We start from the raw sequence: 24,594 nt of genomic DNA, 5'->3' as shown, positions 1-24,594 counted from the left end.
GACGTCATCCCGATAAACCCGATACCAGTATTAATAGCCCCGATAATATACAATATGTTTTTTGGGTAAAAAAAAAGAAAAAATACTGCGGTGTGGGTGGATTGGGATGAGGGGCGCTTGTTTTTCACTCGGCTCCTCCCGTTTTGCCAGTACTGTGGTTTAGGAAGAGGGGAGTTCTTCACAAATCCAGCGCTCCCTAATACTTCGAACCTGATCAGTCACCTGAAACATCAGCATCGCTACGATGGTGTGTTAAAAGCGTACGAAGACAATAATACAATACAAAGTGTGTGTGTGTGCGTTGGAGCTATGTGCAACTCAAGGCATATGCTCGAACCGGAGCTGCCTGGACGCTGCAATCATGTTGCACTATCCGTGCTGCTGAGTATGCTGACTTCTCCTCCAATGTCCCACTGTCTGCTTCCTGCATAAAGTCAAGTGCTCTGCGCAGTTGTGGCGAAAAGTCGCTCCTCTGTTTTCATTTAAACAGCTCCTTATATCCGTTAGCGCAGCTAGCTAGCACCAGATGCTAACAACAACAATGCACGTAAGGTCTCTCTCTCGCTCGCTCGGGCCACACATACACACACCCTCCCGGTCCTCCCAATAGCCAGTCGGTGCCTGCCGGTGAGCGTGGAAGTGTGGTCTGCTGCAAGCGGGCAGCAGGAGCGGGGCTTTCAGCATCAGCTTGTAGATGGTATTTTAAAGTCGATGCACTCTGAAACTACGGGGCGGCCGAGGAAAAAAAATACACATGCGTTAATCGCGTTAAAATAATTAGTGGCGTAACATTTTTATTATCGGTTATCGGTATCGGTCTTGAGAAGCAGGAAGTTATCGGTATCGGTTTCAAAAAACCAATATCGTGCATCCCTATATATAACTAAACACGTCTTTTCTCCTCCTTATCTCTTTCATGACTTTTCATTTAATATGGTTTTGAACACTGTAATCAATACTCAATACAGGAAAAACTTCACGGCTGGTTTCATTTCTGGTAGTTCCGGATGTTGTCTCATGCTACCCACGTCTGTAAACAAACGTATTCAAATAAACTGTACCTTCATTTAATATTCAGCAATAATAATATCTCGACATGTATACAGTAGTTGTAGTGTTGAAATCAGTAGGTTTCGGTGTGCAACACCCTGTGTCATATCGCTACTAAATTCACCTCTATAGTAAATGGTATATTAACCACATGCTAAATGCTAACTGGAGATGAAGGATTTTCAGAATAAAAGCTTAACAACTGCGCACCAGAACTTCTGTTTTTTCAGTATAAAACAGCATTTAAACTGACGGTATGTTTAAGGTACTTTATGCCATCAAAAACATTGATTTTAATTTATAACACTGTGCGCATGTGCAGAGCTGCAGATCGGGTAGTCACATAGCCTACTGCAATCACATTCACCGCTTCACCGACAGACATACCATAAAAATGTCCACGAACACAGATGAAGAACTCATTCCTAAAAAAGGTGCTACTTCAGTTGTATGGAAGTGGTTCGGGTACAAGCGGTCATACATAGAACAAACAACTGTTCTGTGTAAGGTATGTAGAAAGACAACTTCCTAGAAAGTTAAAGGGATGTTATTTTGTTTGAGGGTATTTTTTTATTATTCATTTCATTATCATTATTTATTATTTGTTGTATTTCATTTTACAAGAGATTTTTTTTCCAGTTTGATTTAAAAAAAATCTTTGCACATTAATGACAGCCAAGTGCCGTGATGCTGTTTTTATTTTATTTTTTTTATTCTTGAACAACTGATTTGTTCACATAGGCCTAGACTACTTGGTAATCTCATTTACTTTTATTGTGTTAATAAAGAAAATATGTATTGAAATGTTGCCTTGGGCTGGTTTGTTTAGAAAAAAACTGAAAAAATCGAGGTTTAAATCGAAAATTGTCCATTAGTTAGAAAAAATCGAGATATTATTTTTAGGCCAAATCGCCCAGCCCTACTCTAAATGTATAATATTGATGGTATGGTAAGCGTGAAACGATCGATATAATACATTTCACAATATTATTTGCCAACTAGAATATCGTTTGGTAACACTTTATATTAAAGGTGGGGTAGGTAAGTTTGAGAAATCGGCTCGAGATACACTTTTTGTCATATTCCATGGAATGCTCTTAACATCCCGATAGCAATGAATATCTTAAGTGCTTTGACAAAAAATCCATTAAAAAATTCATCTGTGGAAGCCGTAGAGCTGTAAAAAGCAGGACCAATCATTTTAGCCGGGCCGTCTAAAATAACTGGATGGCCTACCTGCCAGTCAGCCTTCCATCTGTGCACAAACTTATCTCGTGCCCTCATTGGTCATGTGTGTGTTGGAGGAGGGGCTCTGTAAGGAAGTGGCAGATTTGTTCTGGCTGTGTATTTTCAAATTCTAGCGCACTCGAGCTGGTTTCTCCGAAATTACCTACCCCACCTTTAACAAATATGATCTATTCTTATGCAACAAGACATGAAACTAGGTGTTAATTGTGTCTAAATAACTCAAAATTAGATATTTATATCTAAGAACATGTTCCCTATTTTAAAGTGAAGTCTTGTTCATAACCAATAAGCTAGTCGTTTGACTCTAATTAGGTATTTATATCTAAGAATATGTTGCCTATTTTAAAGTGAAATCTTGTTCATAACCAATAAGCTAGTAGTTTGACTCTTGACCTGAACAGGATCCCTATTCTAAAGTTGCCTCCTCTTCACACTTTGTAAATACATTATAGCACAAACCTACTGAAATTAACCTCAACAGTAAAAGATCAAAGTAGGCTCACGTTGAAATATCTGTTTTATTAATGAACCACTATAGAGAGGTTCAGACACATACCAAAACATGTCAAGTTTCTCCAAGGCTGAGAACATATGCAGCCTGTACTTTTTAATAAAAACAGATTTTTAACAGATGTGATGTATTTGTGATCATACTGTGTGACCTGCTTGTATGTACTTACACAATAGGTGTACTGTTCTCTCTGTGTGTTGTACTGTCTCAGTGTGAACATAGATTAAACAGCCAGCCAAACTCTTTTGAGAGCCATGGAATGAGCAGCCATGCTCCTTTATTGACTTATGTGCTGTCCACTGACATCCAAATGGAGTGAAACTATAAAAAAAGAAGTTACAAGGCACTTAATGATCTCATACATGCAAGTGTAACATGCACAGATTAACACATAGGACCGCTAAGTGTAAACAAGGTAAATATAGCTAATGCTAGCTGTGCAATAAGCATGTATACAGGCTAGTATGGCTAGCCTGTATGCCAACGCATTTTTTAGGTTTAGGTTTAATACAGGGCTGCCAACCCTCACGCATTGAGCATGAGTCACGCAATTAACCCATATCTCACGGACTCACGCCACACATGCCTTTAGGTGCGGTGGCGCTGGCGGGGGTTGTGTGTGTGTCTACAGAAGGTCCAGTTGTGATAGAGACTGTTCGCCACTGACAAACATAGTAAACATTAAAATACATACATAGTTAGACGGCATTATAGCATCAATATTTTCCTACTGGGTAGAAAGACCTTCTTATTTTTGAATATAAAGGGAAATAAGCAGATTTAGCTCTTGACCTGCTTGTTCATAGAGAAACATTAGGGAATGTATTCATGGATATTATCTGCAAAAATAAGTGGCTGTTGACGGTCGGGGTCACAGCCCCTCCACCCTCAGAGAATTGACTGAGTGGAGCACAAGGAGCAATTAAGTAGTGTTGAAATAATAAAGCAACGTGACCAAGGCACCTCTGTCGAGGGTGAATTCAGAACCCTTTCACTGGAGTTGAGCATGTATGCACGAAGTAAAACAAACATCAGGCGTTCAGTCATATGTAAATCAACCTGATGCATCCCTGGGAAAATCAGGAAGGAAATAATGTGGTTGCAGGTGAAATGAGTGGGTGCAACGTGAGTCAGTGAAGGGTGTTTTTACATCTTCTGCATGCATGCGAAGTATGTGCGAGTGTGTGAGTGAAGTGAGTCACAGGAAGGTGTGTGTGATGTCAAGCCCAGACAGGCTTTACTGTGGTCCAAGTTCAGGTTGCTGTCAGGTGGTAATGGTTAGTTAACAGCCGGTAATTACCTCAGACTGCAGCACAGAGACACTGGCCAGATACCCTCAGGATACTGTGGGAAAGTACATTTAGTAGGTCACCGCAGCAGGAGAGTGACCCCTGCTCCAGGTGTTTGGGTACAGCATTTACTGGAAGAGTTTATTCTACAGTTATAGTTAATAGCCAAGCTGGAGACAGGATTTATTTTTTCTTTACATTTGTGTGAATCATATTCTACAGTGTGGTAAACATTTCATTCCAATTTTTTTGTAAAATCCTGTCTTTTTGAGTCGATTCAGATAAATAATATGGCCATGAAGCCCATCTGAATTGACTAAGTTATTCACTCACTCATGTACCCTCATCTTATCATTTCAATTTGTATTTAACATTATAAGAGAGGTATCAATTGTTTAACTTTACCATTATCTGGCTACATTTCCAACTCTGGTGTCTTGTAGCAAATGTAAGGATACTTTATTTTTCATCGCAGGATAGTGTCTTAGCAGGAAAGCCTTTTAGATTTTAATTCAACATATTTATGACTGCAGTTTATAAGTGAAGAGAATTTATTTTCTTTGGTCAGCTGTATTCAATTTCAGACTTTCGACTGGTACTCAGCTTTATACTCCGTCAAAGATAACTTGATTTAATGATTAACACTGAACTGATGTCAGCTTTTTCAGTGGAAGAGTGCTAAATGATGCAAGATGTTTCCACACTTTCTCCTTCCTTCCGCCCTGCCAATTATAATGAAAAGGGGTCACTTTTCTGCCGTTTGCATTCGTCAGTAAAGAGTCCATGTGTGAGAGTGTCGATTGCTGTTGGAGGGAATCCAAGTCACCTAGCACGACCTTGGGACTTTTCGGGAAAGGCAAGAATAAGGTCAACGCTTCCACACCCTTAGTCATCATTTTAACAGCATTATGAGGCTGATTTTTCCAGTTCAGCTTGCCATCCCTCTTAAAATGGACTTGTATCATTTTACAGTGGCAATACATATTTATATCTGCCTGACAGACTGACGGGGAACTAAATATGCCAGAATCTCCCAGACATAATGATCGGAAAAAACAAAGAATCTCTGTTGTTGTTTCCCGGGAAGGGATACTGTAGTTTCTAGAAAAAAAAAGCTGGCCTTTTCTTATATACTGTATATATGTTTTAGACCACAGCAACCTTGGACAGTAAAACAAGTATTTTTAACCTTTACTTGGACCTGAGATTTACATCGAAAAAGGAAAAGACAACATTTTCAAAGGGAAACGACATTTCTTCCTCCCCTCTCGTTCTTCTCCAGTTCCCACGCTGCCCCTTACCTGACTTACCACAATTTGAATCAAATCACTAGAGCCCAATTGGCTACTGTGACCATGTGACCTACATTTGCCCTAAAAGCACCGCCTTGTGAGATTGGTCTAGGATTTTCCCATGGGAGCTGCCTACAGAGCCAGTTTGTGTGCGTGCGTGTGTGTGTTTGAGAACGTTAGGGGAAAATCTCCCACCCCCCTCCCTCCCTCCCTCCCTCCCTCCCTCCCTCACTTTCCTACCTCCTCTCCACTATCCCCCTTTCTCTTCTTTTTTTTTCCACCACCTCCCATCCTTTGAAACACAGTATCACACTTAGATAGCCTTTGTTGTCAAGGCAAGGAGCATTCTTTCTCCGGTGCGGCCACACGGAGTGTGAGAATGCAGGAGGTTCCCTAAAAAACACAGAACAAAAGAGAAGCAGAGTAAAAATGCAGCAATGTAGCAACTGCCTCAAATGTCTTAGGGTAGAATAAAACCATTTGAATACAAGTTTGTATCCGTCTGCTGATTTCATTTATTAATGTGCTTTTGAAACGTTAGGCCCGTTGGCTTTGACTTCCAAGGAAAAGCCTGGTGAGAACATTGACGGGAAGATAGTATTGAAATGTTATTAGTTGCTGTCAAACTGTGAGGAAAATACATTATCATCACTGCAACTTGGTTGGTACATTCACTGCCCAAGGGGAAAGCTTGTGATATGCGGTTAGAGAAGAAATGCACCTGAAACTTTAAAACTTGTGTTTTGTAACAGTGTGGTCCGGTTGAATGCATCGGCTCATTCCAACTCGTCAGGTGACAGAAGCTGAAGATGTCGTGCATCGTTATAATCATGATATTGTGCTTGTGCAAACATGCAAAACTATGCTCTGTTGACAATGCTGTCACTCTAATGCTTTCTGTCACTAGACATGCAATTTGTCTGACGGATAGCATCAAACAAAGTGGATCTTGGGAATAAGATGCCAACTTGTAAGGAATGAATAGTGCTAACTTTAGTTGATTGATGAAATGTAGCGAAATAAATTGATTCATGGCACACTTTTCAATAATCATTTTAGTCTTCAATGAAAGGTACCAAGTATTTTCAAATTGATAGGCTTGAATCCACGTGAATTCCCGAGTCATTATTGTCCAAGTTAAAGTAAAAAGAAATGTATCTTGTCAACTCTAAAATCATCAAACTTGTGGCCCTCACCTCTGCTTTGATGTGTGTTACCTTAATGCAACATTTGTCATAATTTTTTCAAATTTAAATAATTTCACTTCTTTCATGTATATTTTCTTTATTTCCTTGTCTTATTGATCTCTTTAGGATCTTTTCATTTGTAGCTAGTGTTGGAATAATCACAGAAAGAGTGACTTCCATCCAGGTTGCGTGTGTGTGTGCGCCGCTGTGCGTGTGTGTGTGAGCCGCTGTGCGTGTGTGTGTGAGCCGCTGTGCGTGTGTGCCTGCCCGTCCGTGGCCTAGCCTTGAGAGTTCAGAGCAAGTTCTGGCTTGCTCTACTCTGGGAAACTGTGAGCTGAGCAAATAGCTGGGTCTGTTTTCCTATGTGTGAGCCATGTGTATGCGCTGCGAGCACTCGTATGCTATGCGCACTGTAGTGAAGCCTGTGCGAATTGTAAAGTGTTTTGTCTGTGTGGGGAATTTGTGTCTGTGTGTGTGAGGCATAATACAAAGAGGAGAATCCAGAGTGTGCTGAGGGAGAGATGAGCTTCATTCCCACAGATAGGACAGGAGATGACACCTCTGCTTTTCCCACACCTCCGCTGTCTAGCCGCTTTCTCCTGTGCTGACCTCACTCACCACAGAGGCAAACAGCGCCCTGCGTGTGCACACAGAGGAGAGGACGCACTGTCGCTAGAGTGGGTGCTACGCTCCTGATTTGCCGTTGTTGTCTAACTTTTTCTGGGCAAAGACAGACGGACTGGCTTTAGGATCTGACTCTTTGATTTACAGCCCACTTCTAAGTGGAATGCTGTTTGCTGGGTGGAGCTCAGGTGTGTTGACAAGGCTTTTAGCACTGAGGTGCTGTCAGGACGGCTCACAGACGAGTGTGTGTGTGCACGTTAGGGGCCGGCAAACAAGGGGTCACTAATGTCCCACCAGAGAGCTCTTTACCACGCAGAGCCGGTGTGAACGCCACTGAGGCGTAAACGCACACACTCACACACTGATCTGATCTTTCTCTAACACTTAGCTCCTTTCACACCAAAGCTGCCACTTAGGAAACATTTCTGTTTGCCATCAGTGTGAATTGGTCAACACATGGTTTTAAGACCCTCGTCTACAGCTGGATTCTAACAAAGGTCTGACAGGTGAACTCTGCTAGCTACAGTTAACATAGTGTTACTAAAGTAGACTTACAGTTTCACACACATTGCTGCAATATGACTGAGGAGCGTAAAATACACTATACACATATACTCCAGTAAAAATGAAGCCCTATCACCTATTTCTCATTTCAAATCTGGGGAGGGAGGGAGGTGTCAATATCTTTGTAATTTTCGAAAACCGAGCACAGCCATGTTATTGTCTTTCAATGGATTTGTATCATGCAGGGTTCCCGCGGGGTCTTAAAAAGTCTTACATTTGATCATCAGAATTTAAGGCCTTAAAAAGTCTTTTAATATGATCAAAAAAATAAGAAAGGTCTTAAATATGATTTAGAAGGTCTTAAAAATGTGTCTAAACGTGTTTTGGGTGAAATGTCCGGGCTGCAAAGTAACCAGTACGTTAATAGCCTTTCAGTTCCCCCAAACTATTTGTATTGAAATAAATCAACATGGAACCAGTAATCACTAACTTTGTTTCCCCCGGTCCCTTATCGGAGAACACCCAGCTAGTAACGTAGCAACCATCCAAGCTTCAGCTAGCGGCTATCTTCGAATCTACTTACAAATAATTATGGGGAAGTGTAAGTTCAACCGTATTTGGTTGGAAAACATCACATTTAGTGCTTAGTTCAAACCAGTGGAGGGGAACGTGTTTGAAGCCCGCTGCACCTTTTGCAAACAAAATTAGCTTTTGTTTTGCTAATGCAGCGTTAGCTAGTGCAGCGTTAGCTAGTGCAGCGTTAGCTAGTGCAGCAGCTGCCGCAAAAACACCGGGGGACCTCCGGGTGACGTTTGGGTCTACGTCAACCCTAAAAGCAGAGGTTCTGCGGAGGATAAATAACGTAGCTAAACACCAATCATACAACAGCATGAAGGCAGCAGAGCTCTGAATATAGCTCTTGTCACTCACTCACACACACACACCCACCCACAGGGCCGCCCCTCCCTACAGGCAGATCACGCAGACTGTGTGGGGCCTCATCTTGCGGAGGGAGCCTCAACTGAGCCGCAAATACAGCGTCGACGCTCGCGACACAGAGGGCCTCATCATATAACTTTGCGTGGGGCCACAAGTTGGCCCTGCACACACACACACACACACACACACACACACACACACACATACACAGAGACACACACACACACGTTTGGTCTAACACGCTAACACAGTTCTGTGTACTGTTATGCTGTTATGTTCAGTCATCGTTCTTATGTTGAACATGAATACATATTTCTTCTTTCATAGCAATTTTGCTTCATACTTTCTTGCCTTGAAATAGATCTTAAATTCTATTCAAAATGGTCTTAAAAAGTCTTACATTTGAGTTGGTGAAACCTGCAGGAACCCTGTCATGGTACACAATGATGTTGTCTAAAGTGACAACAACTCTTTTCTAAGAAAACTCTTAGAAAAACTGATATGAATTATTTTAAGAGAATAGTATTTAAAGATTGACGTGTTTACATCACATCTCATATTATCTCTGTTCAATGCAAAGTAACTAGACTCCGATTAAATCAAACTATTACCTTAATCTGATTACTCTGTATATGTGTGCATGCATGTAAACAAAGTCAGTCTACAGCTTGAGCCACATTTCTTAAATAATTTAGAGAATACTCATAATCTTGTCAGGTATTAAATTCACACTGGAGAAATAATATATGCTCTTTCACTTTGGTCATTATAAATGCTTATGAGGAAATATTGTTTAACAATGGCCACTGTTTTTCCTTGAGTAATTTTATCATCACTTCACCCTCTCTCTGTTGGCAGGATTTTCAACTTGCCATTTAGGTTGTACACAGTCTTGCCTTCAGACAAACACCAGGCTGCAAGATGTCTAACATATTTTCTCTCTTTCCTTCAAATCTTCAAGACTTTCTGGGGTTTGAAAACACTTTTTTAACCCTGCTGCTTTTATCTGTTTGTCCAGGCATGTAACAGTGATCAGTACACGGCGGTGCCCAGGAAGGACATGGTCAGGATGCTGAAACAGAAAGGTCAGAACAACCGTCCCGGTGGATACCTAGTAGAAAGATAACGTATCTACACAACATTACTCCTTAAATCTTTGCTTCAGTTTTCTGTATTTTTTAAGTAAGTATCGTAAGATAAAGGATAAACAGACATGTGCATACAAAAATGGAAGTAAATGCAGTCAAATATGTGCTTCAGTTTTCATTGCTTTTTTACAGTTTATAGACCCAAGCCATTAATGTAATAATCTAGAAAAATTATTTCAAAATGATTAAACTCCTTAGCAGCCCTTAATGCTAATAAGGCTGTCCTCGTCAGGTGACATTTCTTACAATCTTTTGTTTGCAAAGAATTAGCTCAGCGCCTGGAACCAAAACAGCCTATTGGATGAGTTTTCACCTCACAAGCAGCATCCCTAACTTCTTTGAGAATAAAGTCATTATTTGTGTTCTGTTTGTAGGATTCCTGCAGGACGACAGCGACCACACACACCAGCAGGAAGAGGGGAAGCTCGATGACTTCCCGACCCGCGGTGTGATCCCTGAAATCCCCAGGTATGTTGAGTGTCAATGGGCGCCCCTCTCAGAGCTGGACCCCGACACCCTGACCTTTCCCGGGGGGGCACCCATACAGCTCCACACCGTGCCCCCTGCTCTCCTGCCGAGGATATCGCTCTTCTATGTCTGCACCAGATGTGGCAAGGTGTTCTGGGAAGGCACTCACTATGGCCACGTCCTCTCCATGTTTCACGACATCTTGCACATAACAGACACTGAAGCCGAGGCGCAGCAGCACTGACTGATGTTGCGCTTTACCGGACCCTCAAAGACATCCAAAAATAATATTCACTCAATTAGATCCTAGCGTCCGTGAAGTGTCACCGAATTGCCTCGTATATATTAGCTTTCCCCTTTGTAATTGACTTGATAAAAGTTATAAAAGAGACTGAATGTCCTCTGAATAACCATTTTGATAATAGTTAGGTGATACAGTTAGTTAACACTAAGCCCACTATTCTTCTTTGAGTAAGTTCATTTCTTTCTTTACCCCTGAATCAACAGACTGTTTCATTTTCATACCAGATGGTTTACAGTCATACGAAAAACTGATGTGTATAATTACTACGGTTTTAAACCTATTGCGTTTATAAGAGTCAATGAACCAAAGACGCGTAACGCTGCGTTTGTGTTTGACTTTTGTTGTTGTTTACTCTTCTGCTCAATTTGTCAGGATTTATGTTATGGGAAGTATAGAGATTATTTGTGAATTTGTTCCTCTTGAGTTTTCCCTTGCTTGAGAATTATATCTTAAAACTACAACGCGGTACATTAAGTTTGCAATGTTTAAACATTTTTAAACATTTTAATTTTCTTTTATGTTAAAGCTGCAGATACATTTTTACAGGACTCTGTTCTTTGGCCTTTTAAGCAGCCTGTCGTACTGTACATTTTTATTTTCCTGTAAATTCATCTGTATGCTAAATATGTGTCAATAAAGAGCTTTCATTTCTTTTATTAACCTGGTGGAAGTCTGTAGAGGTATTTCTGGATGTTTTTCAGAAGTGAGAGAACAGATGGTAAAGGACTAAGAAGGGACAGATTGATGAGATCATCTGAGCTTCACTGATGTCTGTCAGGTGTAACACTAACAGTGTGGGGGTTTCCTGCCCCCAGGCTAAAGAGCACACAGGTCACAGAGTAACCCAACGCACACACCGCCTCAATCCCTTCATCTGTTCTCATACCTTTCTACCTCTCTGTTCACAAAGCCTGCGTTGGATGCAGAAAGTCAGATTGCCCAAAACCGTTTTTTTCAGATCTAATGTGGAAAATTCTGCAATTAAAGATGTTCTGGTGTTTTCTGGTCAACTGCTTAGTGTGAGTTTAGTCGAGAGTTTAATCTTTTTACCCTCATAAAATCCAACCACAGCCAGATGTGCACTTTATTTAATTGATGGTTTAACTTGTATCAAAAAGGCCACAGGTATTTCCAAAGACAGGTCACACTGAGTCAGTTCAATGTGTTGTCAGCGTGTTTGATGCAGTAGGAACTCAGAGATTGCCCTTTCCAAAATAATTACATTCTCAACCTATATCGATTATCGACGATGATATATGGACATGACCTTCATAACCTGTGTTTGCGTACATGTTTAACGCTGCTTCACTGTTAGACACTGCACAACTTTGTTTACATATCTGCAAGTTGCTTATATTTGTTTAGTTTATGGTTTTAGCTATTTATTTAGGATATTTAAAGTCAGAATATTCTTAAGAATGAACAGGTCATTGCTCTTTGTAGTTGCATTTTTTAGTCTTAACATTTACATGATACTGTATGTATAATATTGTCCATAGTTATCTTGACTGGCCTGCTCAGATATGTGGACCTAAGGATGATCCAGTAACACCAGAAAAATGAATAACATTTCCATGGAACATTTAAGCTTTTCTCTAGAACACACGCACACTGTAACCTGATTATCATATCATGAATAACAACATGTGTAAACGATAAAAAAATCTTCAGTAACTTCACAAGCTGTCAGTTTGCAGGGAGCTGAGCTGCAGCCCAATCTGTATCCCAGCAAGCAGTGGAAATTGAAATTGCTTTGGAATGAAGTGTTATATAACCAAATGTGCTTCCTTTCCAAAGTTATTTGAAGGAAGAGGACATTTCTCAGCATCACATGTTTCAACAGCAGGTCAGGACCTCCACTTGTAAGTAATGTAAAACCATTAACCAATTGCATAACCTTTGATTCAGTAAGTGATATTACACCATAAATAATCCACTTAACTCTTAAGGACATAACGATTGTCGCTTCTAAAGAATAATGTTGTAAAAGTGAGTGTATATTGGAGTTCACTGTATTATAGTGCATGCTGGGTGATCCGGACCTGCTCATATGTCGGAGGTAAATGTAATGTCTTAACCAGAAACTGTCCTGGAAAAAGAGATCATGTGGATTACTGTCTCAGACATGACTTAAGGGTCTCAAACAATTCTATCCTGCAATAATACGCCATGTTTATGAGCTAATCTTGAATGTTTTAGTTGAAGATATTAAGGGTTATTCTCTTGTGAGCTGTATAGGTTTGAGAGGCATTTCAGCAACTTTAATACCACTTTCTAACAAGGTACCAAATACAAAAAATGTGACCCGACTTTGACCATTGTAACCTAAAGTCATGATATTATGTTTTTCAGTTATTCCTAACTGTAATAGTTTAACCAATTTAGACAATCCTGTTGTGATTTTTTAGTAATATTTGGCATTTTACCAACTTTGGTAGTAACAAGGCACCATAGACAAAGAAATGCCCCCCCAAAAAACTGACGGACTAAACACATTAATAGTTGTACAAAATATGCAGTTCGATTGTATTATTAGGCCTTCTTAATGTTTTCTTCATTTAAGCATTTAGAAAAGGGAAACAGATTTTCAGCAGTTTATTTAATTATTTCAATGTCAGACTTTCAGGTGTGGAAGAGGTTGCTGATAAACTGGATGCATGATGTTGCCAGTAGCAGAATGCTTCTGAAATAAATCGGGAGGAGAGACTGTCCTGAATCTTACATTAAAGGTAAACAAAACAAAAGTCTTCATCCGCAAATAAGGGTTGAACAAGTTGCCTAAGTTAGTTGCATCACCTATTTCTTCATACTTCCAGGAATACAAAAATATTGCCACGTAGCCTTGCGCTTTCTCTTTTTTTTAAGAAGACTATAATAACTACAGTAACATTAATCCACCCTGAAGTATTTGTATTGCTCAATAAGTAAAATCGACACCCTAGCTCCCAAAATAAGCCCCTCTCTGTGTGTCTTGTCCTGTCCTTGTCCGGGTGGTCGCAGCCCCTGCCTCTGCGCAGAGCGCGAGCTTTCTGCTGCAGCACCGTGTTATTTGATCCTTGCTCTTTCTTTGCTGGGAAGAAAAGCTCGCCTCTTTCCCACGCTCTGAGGACACGTGGTGCCCGGAATGAATTGGATTCAGAAGGCCCTCCCTCTCCCGGTAAAACGTCACCTCTCTCTCAACATGCTTTCTGGCATGAATGTAAAGCGTAATGATAAAACGTTTTTTTTACATTTTTACATGACGGTTTTCCTCCGTGTGTCCCAGTGTGTGAGTTTTCCGATCCGGACTCCCCTCTCAGGCGACCCGCATTCAACAGGCTCCTCCCGTCTCGTCTGGCCCCGGCTGCCCCGGCTCTCGGCGCCAAATCTCGACGCAGCGCACCGATCTGCCCGGCGCTCCGTTTACAACACTGCACCAATCTGGGCTCAGTCTATGTTGCTGGGAAAAAAAACACGACTTGTTTATCAACACACAGCGATAGAACAGAGATATGGCTGCAATAATAGAACCAGAATAGACTTGTTTTATCTTTGTGTCACCACCAGCACTGACTCCACAAAACCTCTTCGATAACGCTTTAAAAAACATTATTTGGACGTCGTTTATTGCAAAAAATGACGCTTTTACGCACGCATGTAATACTCCATTGCTCCCTGTAAACTGAATGGTAGTCTTAACAAAGCTGTGTTGATAATTAGACCTGTCAAAGAGAAAATCAGAGATTGTAAAAATAAGTAGATGACTTCATCACTGCTTAAAGTGTACAAAGCCTCATAATTGTATCTGTTATTGGCTGCTTCCCAGACACACATTAGATTCAGGAGCAGCGGGTGGAGGGGCGGTGCAAGGCAAAGAGAGGAGAGCAAATGCCACAGAGTTTGTAGGAGAAACTCATCTAGTCAGAGAAACGTTTGGCTCCTGCGGTCTGTGCAAATGTTTTCCAAGTGTCCAGACACACTGCAGCCAAAGCTCTGATAGCCAACAGATGTTCCTGATTTTCCAGAAGATGTTGCGCACCATTCACTAAACCAAAGAAGAAAAAATCCCATATATATACAACACATGTAATAAAAACTTGTAGTGATCCTAAAATACCAAATCTCAATACGCAACCATAACCCACAACCTTTGAACATTTCCTAATGTACTTTGAGTTGTTTGAACTAAACTCCAGTGTGCACATGCAGGTCTGTGTCATATGAAGCCTGGAGAGAGGAAAACACACATATGTTAGTGTAGCCTACGGTAAGGGGTCGGAGTTAGGTATTCACCACATTTCTATCAATGAGTCAGAGCCACAGTCTTTGTTTTAGAGCATTTGCAGCTGTGGGCCACTTGTGTGGAACAAAACTTCAAAAACAGTCAGTGTCTAAAACAACTGAATCACATTAATTGTTTGCCACATTTAAACAATTCTATGACACATCTGAGATTATAAAATTGAATTACGTGTTTCCCATTTGTTGGCAGGTGTTTGGCTAAAGTCCATTGGTTTGAACATCAGGCCAACAGTTGGATGAGTGTATGTTAGCATAAATAGCAACATTAGCACTTCACTCACCTTGTCATAGGTAAAAGTCAAGTCGATTCCATTAAAAAAGCCGAAAGACACAGATTTTCCTTTTAAGGCTTTACAGTTTGTACAGTATTCAACACCTTACCAAACTTGTCAAAAGTGGTGTGCCATGATGCTCCCAAGGGTGTAGAAATAATGGAACCAAGCAATCCAGTTTATTTACATGTTCCCTTGGTCATTCTTTAGATAAAATAGACAGACACATTTGATAAGTAAGACAGTGCCTGTACCATCACTGGTTTCTATAATGTGTGTATTGATTAAGAGTCTGTATGAACTATATGTTTAAAGTGCTACAACTTAATGGACACATGCCAACCAAAGTCTAAAACAAAGGTTACCCATGACCATTGTAATGCACTCCAAATGTGATTAAGATGTCATTATGTTCCTCTTAGTCGACTTAATGCAGTTTTTTGTCATAGTTGACCTAAAGTTTATTCAGTCAATTAGACATTTGTAAATGTTTGTTTAATGCTAACTGGCTTATCTCCAAGAACCTTTAAGTACAGCTCTGATAAATACACTATTTAAAGTGTAATTCACATAATTGTATGAGTGTTTAGGTCCATGACAGCTTTAGAAATAATGTAGCCTACTTGGCTCCATTAAAAAATATTGCTGTACGTAACTGCTGAATGTGATCATTAATATGTAGCCTTCCTGTTGTGTTAGATTATACAAAACAGGTTGTGACCTTCATTTGTGTGATCTCTGCTGCATGTCTCTCACGCTGACTGACGCACATATGCACATAGACAGATGCGGCCACAGACGTGCGCCAAATGTACAGTTCAGAGTGTGGGAAAACGAGGACAGTGTGAAAGCCACCAAACCATCAGAGCGGTTTATAAAGTGTAGCACAGATGAGATAAGGTTTACGGTCCGCCAAACGGAGCAGACGCCCCGGGGGACGCTGAGATGTACCTGCTGTGGTTTTCACATGATTCTCTTTTTTACTCCCATCCAGGCAGCTCTGTGATTTTCTCATGTATTCTTTCTGTCAAACTCCGAGTCTATATCTATCAATATCTCTCACCACCTTCAGGCTGCCTTTCACACACTAAAACACACACACACACACACACACACACACACACACACACACACACACACACACACACACACACACACACACACACACACACACACACACACACAGGCACCCAGTTCCCACGGTGGTGGGGGAAGCTGAGCGGCGTGTCAATCTGCGCACAGCGTCACCTCTTTCACTTGCAAAAAGGAAGTAGCGCAGGGGCTTTTGTTATTCAAAGTCCCACAGTCTAAAACAACTGGAATATATCCGCAGTTTATGATTCAAACAGCCACCTATAATCTCCTCCCCAGGGTGTGTTTTGAGATGGAGCGGTTGTGATTTTTCTATTTACTGTCGTTACCATTTGGTTCGGAGGTAATCACTGTTTTAGGGATCTTTGAGGTGTAAGATGCGTTCACAGACTGTATATATCTATATGTATATATATGTATATATGTTCACACTTGAGACATACGCTGTTAAATGCTACTTGTATATGTCCCCCTTGAGCCCTATGGAGAATACAACTCTTTATTTCAGCGTTAACTGCACGGATAGCCTCTCGGTTTTAAATAGCATTTACGCAGAAGAAGAGCAAAGTCAGGTTCCGCCCATTTTTATTTCATATTTGTGCAAACAAATCCCTGTTGTGTTTTGACAGTGAGTGTCTTTGTGAAATTACAGATAATTCTGGCCATGTAATAGCAAGACATAAACCCGAGCCTCCCCTGGACAGCATGTCATTATCAGCCCCTTTTCTTAACATAAAAATGTGTTAGAGTCCAAGTACCCCCTATTTAACAGAAAACCACCATCTTAATCAACCATGTCTTCTCACGGATATGTAAAGTCCAGAAACTACCTTTTCCTTTTATGAAGTTGAACATTTTCTCAATATCAAGAGGAAATCAAGTGAAGTTTTCTTCATCAATTTAGTTCTTATTTAAAAATAAATGTGCTATTTTGTTTATTTTCAGCACGCTTTTTTTCACATGAAAGAAATTATGTATTATTCTCTCGCTGTCACTGAGACATGAAGACATTGACTTTTTGTGCGGAGTTCCTGTTGATGTTAATCCAGCGGATGATCCTTTACAACGTGCCCGTTCTCTCAGCATTTTACAGCCCCGGCAGCTCCATGCCTCTGGCTTTCAGAGCTTCCTGGGGTCTGCTACAGGAGATCGGATATAGAGCTCACCATTGCTGCGGGCGGTTTGTTTAATATTTCTGCAGCAGCAACGTTTGGCTCCCTCCTCGGAAGACCCCGCCTCCTCCCCGCAGATTCACAGGGGCCCGTTTCCTCCCCCTAACCGAGCCGGCAGCCTATAACCTCCCCGCGTTTCCGCCCATTCCTCCACAGTTGATTCTTCGGGATGTCATTGTCATGCAAATAGAGGACGCGTAAAATATTCCCCCAGAGCGCAGCGCAGGGCAGAGACTCACACGGACCGCGAGGAGGACACAGCCCGGGCCCCACGGTGGATTTGTATCATTTTCGTCGCTTCGGACCCGTCCATCTGTCACAGGTAAGTCCCAAATCTGCAACGGCTCACATTGTCTATTAATTTAGTGGCAAATATCAAGCAGTGTAACTGTGCGTAAACGTGTGCGCACGGAGGTCTCCTCTCGCACTCTCGGATGTGGCGGAATGTGAGGTCTCTCGCAACCGGGACTCATTCGGATGTTTTTTCTATTGTCTTCCGCAGACCCCCTGGCCACATGAGCAGCGACACAGCCGGGACGTGTAGCCGGGAATCAGGTCGGAGCGTTTAAGGAAAACCTGCCCCGTGGACCATACTTCCAATCTCCCCAAGAGAAGCCGGAGGTGTCTCCATCCCCTGCTACAGGCTACCTGCTGCTGCTGCTACGGAGGGGGAACTACGTCTACAGAACCCTGGATCGCACCCTTTTTATGTTTTAGGGATTTCAGGATCTCTCAATATTAACATTTTTGCACACCAAGTGTGTTATTTCCTTTCTTGTCCTTTTTGGGATATACACGGTGATCTTTTAGTAGGCTACTTTAAAGTGCTTTAATAACTGGTTGTAATCCAGTTTAACTGTGGCATTGTCACCAGACCAGAGACGCTCAACAGGACGATTATTATCATCTTTAGAGCCCGGGCAGGATTACTGGTTCCCCCCCAACCTCCAGAGAGCTGCAACCATGAGCCAGGCGGATGTTTCGACTTGCTCCGCGCCGCAGAGGGTTTTCCAGGAGGCAGTGAAGCAGGGCAACACCAAGGAGCTGCACTCTTTGCTGCAGAACATGACAAACTGCGAGTTCAACGTCAACTCCTTCGGGCCTGAAGGGCAGACGGCCCTGCACCAGTCTGTCATTGACGGCAACCTGGAGCTGGTAAAACTGCTGGTGAAGTTTGGTGCAGACATCCGGCTGGCCAACAGGGAAGGGTGGAGCGCTTTACACATCGCCGCCTTCGGGGGCCACCAAGACATTGTGCTATACCTCATCACCAAGGCCAAGTACTCCTCTGGCGCCCGGTGATATGTCTCTGCTGTCAGGTAAAACAAGAAAAAACAACAAGTGGAAAATAAAACTGCAACACACGGGAAAGCCAGGCTCTTGTAAAAGGAAAAAAAAACTGCCAATATCGTAGTTGTGCCAAATTATATTTAAAAAAAGGAAATATAAAGACCTGCACAATAATCTTCCCTCATTGTAAACCAAACGGGGTCCTCTCTGCACTCCTGAGTGTGGCACCTCATGCTCCACACACAGCTACAACACGAATCTTTTTAACAAAAGAAAAAAAACGCCATTGTTGGTGAGTTTGTTGGTACTAAAGCTTTCCTCTTGAATGTGTATACTAGATCTTGTCGTCCACTATAAAAGAAGCCAGTGTGTGTGTATCACATGTGTGTGTTTGGACTCCAGAGTGCAGATGGCCCAGTTTCTTTTTCTATCCATGACCTCCCATCCCCGGTTATACAGTTGAATAGTTTCTTTGTGGGGAGGGGTGGGGGGGAGACTGTTGCTCCTCATTGTTCACTTGTAAAAACCCTTTTTAAGTTATTTTATATGAAACACGGCACTTGATGCTCGATGGCTGCATGCTGGAATATCTGAAAGGGAAGACACAGAACAAGAGAAGAAGGGTTGCCCTCTGTTGGCTACCAGAGGTCTGTTTTCTTTAACTTTTTTTGTTTTACTCAAAGAGCGGCATTATGGCTATCCAACACGCTTTCAGATGTGTAATCATGTAACAACAAGGGACTCCATCATTGTTGTGAAGTACTGTACACAATAGCTTTACTTTTGTTTGTTTTTTTAAGAGAAAAAAGTAGCTGAATGCGCTCTTCATGCAGATCTTACCTGGCGTCCAACTTGTCAGGCCAGTTGCGACCTTTGGTCATTGTGTTAGAGAGAGAGAGAGAAACCGCTGCTTTCGCTTTGTATAAAAAAAAAAGTCGCATTTGGAAATCACTTTATAATCTCCTTTCAGTATTTTATTAACATCCTAGTCATCACTGTGAAAGCAGGCTGGGTTTTTATTTTATTTATGAAGGTACATTGAGAAGATGCATTTTGTTGTTGTTGTGGTTCTTCTTTAACAAAAGTGTCAGAATATAGGGTGACTCAAGCTGCTTCAGACTCGTAGTATAAACTGTCCCGTGTGGAGGTAGACCTGCCACTCCCCCCCCCCCTTCCAAATACTCACCCCCACCCAAAAAAAACCTCTGTTAAAGCATGTTGACCCTCAAGAGGACTTTCTCCCCCCTCCCCTCTCCTCCTCCCATTAAAAGGACTTTGTTTGGTTGCCTTTTGCCAGCTACCTCGACTATAAAGTATTCTCAAGTTGTTCTCACCACTCTGCCACGTTGTTTGGAGTCTGAGGAGACATTCACAATGTGTCTGTGATCATCCACATGCCAGTATGTTTTTTTTGTAGCCTATAATAGACAGATGGACTTCATTACAGAAGATGCAAAGACTCCATTCCTGCATCCTCAGTCGGGACAGTTTATTTTACACAACCAAACAAATTCTGTCAAGCAATGCATCGTTTCTGCAAGGGAGTCTCTGTCTCTCACACACTGCCATTGTTTTCCCTATAAACCTCCACTTTTCCCTCTCTTTCTGTCTTCATCTTTTCCAGTAATACAAAAAAAATGGAATTGTATCGCATGACTTATAAATGCAGGGAGTTTTATTGCACAAAAATGCGGAGCCTTGTGCGCCCCCAGTGTTTTTACGGGGTAACTGCAGGAGCCAAGGCTTTGGAATAGTTACTACTACTGAGCAGGACCCTAATACTGTTGGACGATGAAGACTTTTAAAAAAAAAAAAAACACAACGCCACATGACTATTGCAGGAAGTCACAGAAAAGGAAATTGGTTTCATCAACTTGCCTGCTGCATTTTGAAAGTCATGGCACCCTAACATTTGTATCAATGCTGCTTGTATGTTTCTTTTTTTGTTTTTAAATGTTTTTGTTTTTTTACTGCTCAAGTCACAGCAGCACCGGGTCACCACATGAGAAGCTTTTGAAAGAGAGTATGTTTGTGTGATTGTGTGCGTCTCATGAGGGGCTTGGTGTTGTTACAACTTCCCATTTTAAACCTGGAATAACCACAAGTAAACTGAAGCGATTCTAGATCCACTTCATCATGGTATACATTGGTATCAGGCAACAAATTAAATATGCATCGCTTGTCTTAAACTTGATGTTTTTTCCTTTTTGTTTTTTTTGTTTCGAATATTGCACTGATGACTGTTGTTAAAAAAGTTGGCTTTTATGTGTCAACATTTAATTTTTTTCTGAATAGAAAAAAAAACAAACACAACAAAATACTATTGTATAAATATATGCTCCAGGTGATAATGTCCTAATGTGTGTATTACTTTGTGGAAAGAACATGATGTTTTTTTTAACAAAGATGCATGTATCTCTGTGATTGGGTGAATGTATATATACATATGGATATATATATATATCGACTCTGATGATGATGATGATGATGATGATGATGATGATATCTTGGGGCACTTTCTTTTCTGAAGTGCTGTCTTCCTGTTTTTTTTGAAAGGGGAATAATACATTTGATGGTAAGATCATTGTAACATGATTAAAGATTGCACGGTTGTGTGGTTGTTTGGCTTACCAGGGTCATAACATTTATGACGTAAGGAGCCAGTCGCCGTTGGTGTGCATGAGTGAGATGATTTTTTTTTTTAAAGAGAAAAAAAAAAGTGATGACTTCTTTGGACCAAGTTGTTTTTCCTGGTCTCGCTTCATTTCAAGCGAGAGGAAACGGCTGATTTTTTTTTCATGAATGATGCAGATGTTCCATCATGTTTGATTTAGTTTGTATTCTTTTATTTTCTGAGCGTTTGTAACACTGTGATGATGACGTGACGTCATGTGGAGATGAGTGCTGTATTATTTTTGTACGTTTGTGTACAAGCCAGTAAAGAAATCATTAAACTCAAACTCTCTGTGTTTGCATACATTTCTTCCTCATCTCCCAAGTAGAAAGCTACACCCCCCCCCCCCTCCTTCTCCCGCCTCCCCCTCCTGCATATTTCATAAAAGGTTGGTTTGGGAAAACACCCCTTCTCTCTCTCTCTCTCTCTCTCTCTCTCTCTCTCTCTCTCTCTCTCTCTCCTCTCTCTCTCCATCTCTCTCTCTCTCTCTCTCTCATCTCTCTCTCTCTCTCTCCTCTCTCTCTCTCTCTACTCCCTCCCTGTCTTCCAAGCCGGGCCCAACCCAGATCCCCATTCTCTCCCTTTGTCATTCATCTGGCCTCATCCTTTCACTGCCAGGATAAAAGAGCCCAGTGCATTGTGGGTAGGCTCAGTTTAAAGAAGGGTCCCCTCCCCTGTGTGTGTTGTGGGAGAGCTGGTTTTATGTTACCCCCACACACTCAAAAACGTTCCAACACACACTCCTCTCTTGTGCTCACTTTCCAAGCTCTGTGCCGCAATTCAGCTCAATGCTAACAACCTGCTTTTGCACACACTTGAATGTATCTTTCAATCATTCATTTATAATAATTCCCTCAAATGATCTTTCACGTCACTAACCCCTTCCCATAAGCCGTGTACCACTACAAATTAAATAAACACTGTTAAAGGTGGACATTCATGTCAATTTCTGTGATCTTTCTTGTAAAAGATGTACTTGTAATGGTGAAATGACCCTACAAATGGTTGGTTGAACTGTTAAACCACTCACACTTCATCTGACTGGCCATGAGGCAAAAAAAGTGGAACACAATGATTCATTTTGAGCCAAGTAATACTGTGTTAGTGTTTCCAATTTCATTAAAAAACAAAAGCTTATGAGTGAAGCGAAGCCTTTAAATGAACATTTGCAGTCATTTCTTTCTTCTATATTACTTGTTAAACCTATAAAGACCGAAGACACTATTAGTTATACGTCTCAACACCTATATATCTGAGGTTAAAGCTCTCATTGAGTCACGTTTTGCCCGTTTCATTGAAATGCTGTGTTGCAACTGATATTACGCGACTGTGGGAGGGTCGTGGGAAAAGGGACACTACAATACGTCTTCTTGCATGTCCAACCTGTTGGTGTTGAAACATTTGCTGGGTGTCGTCCTGCTGCAAACGTTTGAGCAATGAGGGTTAGAAATGTGCTTTAAACAACAGTTTGTGGTTTGGGAGTTTTCATTTCAGTGTGATGCTGGATTTAAATTCTCAAGGGGAAAAAAGAGTTATTGTTATTATTGAAGCAGCTGTTTCTTTCTGAACTGCTGCTGAGCCATCACTGACCTCAAATGTCCTGATGCATTGATTTGTCGGATCCAGACTCCAGGAGAGTTAGATGTTTTGATGCTGTGGCGGTCCGAAGGGGCTCGCTGCTCGCCCGCTCGTCCTTTCCTCTCTCCCTCCCAGTCTCTCACTTCTGCAGGATGTTTTTGTTGAGCTGGGTTCCCTATTGTTCACACACTGAGTTGGCTGGCCTCCCAGGGCTGCTGCTGACTGCTATAGGCCCCCTAATAGGTTCTTCATGTGCTTTGGCTTTCCTCGCTCCTCTTGGTCTGGAGCTTCAGTGAGCCAGACAACACAAGGCATTTTGGAAGGAATCCTGCAGACATGACTGTGAGAGAAATCAGATGAAGAAATATCCAGACGACTTAAGAGAGCAGCTTTGAAATTACATTATTAAAACAGCGTAACTGAAGCAGGACGACACCCAGCAAATGTTTCAGTTTACAGTTTATGTTGTCTGTTTTCCAATTTTAGACATAAATGTATAAAATATAGTTTTTGCGTCGATGTTACAGCAGCTGCAATCAAGTGCGTCTGTGTGATAATCTTCTATCTCCATTCAAAAGGCCATTGTTCTGCGTCTCATCAAATATTCATATCCATGCTTACACCCCTCATTTAAAGGGTTACACTTGATCTGTGGGACACAAATTTAACTGAACATCTTGTGATATGTGTGAAACGCAGTTTAATTGGTTTCGCACCTCATTCTTTAACGGCTCCTGTACAAAGAGGCGAGCTTTGTTTGTGAGACTGTGTAATACTTCCTCAAAGGGCCTTCGTATTGACATGATTGCCGTCTGATTGGGAAATAATGTAATACAAACGGCTCTTCTGAATTAGTTTTTTATTTAGGACGAGAACACGTATGAGGAACTTGCTGCAGGAACCTGCGGCCACATAAAGAGGAACTAGTGCAAGTGTTGAACAGTTTTTCCCCATCTCTTAGTTTTGTAGCACCTGTTATGGTGGGAAAATGTGTGTTCTTATCATCATTATTGGTAGAGTTTGGTATTTCAATAATAAATGAACTATACGGCACAGAGCTATAGCAGGCCGAGCATGTTGTGACACACCTGTAAGTTTGAGATTTCCTTCATGAAGTTGCTCTTATCCCGTGTATGCTCCACGTTATTTGTAACTGTACATTGCAATTAGCCATAAGTACACATTTGGCTCTATTTGAGTATTTTTACAGTGCAATATTAACCAAAATATGGGTCCTCCTGCACTGATGGTTATACCATATTTATACCTACTATAATTGAGTATATTGGGCAATTAAAAGGGCAAAAATACTCCACTTTCATATTTTCACCTGATAAATTGATATGATGAACCTGTTGGCAAACAGTTTGCCCATATGCAGATCCAGCAGACTAACATAAGCATTATATGGGGTTGTTTTTGTACAAAATAATGTGAATCCTAAATCCTCTCTACTTTATTCTCTGTTTTGGTCTCCACCAACTCCTCAGGAAGATATGTATGTAAACAAAGCAGCCTCGATAATGTCCATTTGAATTTTCCTATGTAATTTATTTCAGAAACACTTTTTGTTATATTCCATGGAATGCTCTTAACATCCCGATAGCAATGAATATATTAAATGCTTTGACAATAAATACATAAAAAAAATTCATCTGTGGAAGCCGTAGT

At 41.2% G+C, this 24,594-nt stretch overlaps 2 protein-coding genes across 3 annotated transcripts in view; both read left to right on the top strand.

The window, feature by feature from the left end:
* exd3 (exonuclease 3'-5' domain containing 3) overlaps positions 1-11,224 on the top strand; it is a 62,091-nt gene extending 50,867 nt beyond the window's left edge. For both annotated transcript variants that reach the window (XM_034096349.2, XM_034096347.2), the window contains exons 20-21: positions 9,663-9,729; positions 10,167-11,224. In XM_034096349.2, the coding sequence (XP_033952240.1) occupies positions 9,663-9,729; positions 10,167-10,504 (405 nt within the window). In that variant the 3' untranslated portion in view covers positions 10,505-11,224. The remainder of the gene's footprint in view (positions 1-9,662; positions 9,730-10,166) is intronic.
* Positions 11,225-17,149: 5,925 nt separating this feature from the next.
* Positions 17,150-21,631, top strand: nrarpa (NOTCH regulated ankyrin repeat protein a). Its single transcript, XM_034096068.2, has 2 exons — positions 17,150-17,703; positions 17,884-21,631. The coding sequence occupies exon 2, from the start codon at positions 18,345-18,347 to the stop codon at positions 18,681-18,683; it is 339 nt and encodes a 112-aa protein (XP_033951959.1). The 5' UTR covers positions 17,150-17,703; positions 17,884-18,344; the 3' UTR covers positions 18,684-21,631.
* Positions 21,632-24,594: the final 2,963 nt, after the last annotated feature.

This window comes from Pseudochaenichthys georgianus, chromosome 12 (assembly GCF_902827115.2).
Source record: "Pseudochaenichthys georgianus chromosome 12, fPseGeo1.2, whole genome shotgun sequence".
Taxonomy (NCBI): domain Eukaryota; kingdom Metazoa; phylum Chordata; class Actinopteri; order Perciformes; family Channichthyidae; genus Pseudochaenichthys; species Pseudochaenichthys georgianus.
The sequence above is the reverse complement of the archived record's forward strand: the minus strand, read 5'-3'. Positions and strand labels throughout refer to the sequence as shown.

Excerpts from the sequence above, each read along its gene's own strand:
- nrarpa (XM_034096068.2), top strand. The coding sequence starts at position 18,345 with ATGAGCCAGGCGGATGTTTCGACTTGCTCCGCGCCGCAGAGGGTTTTC.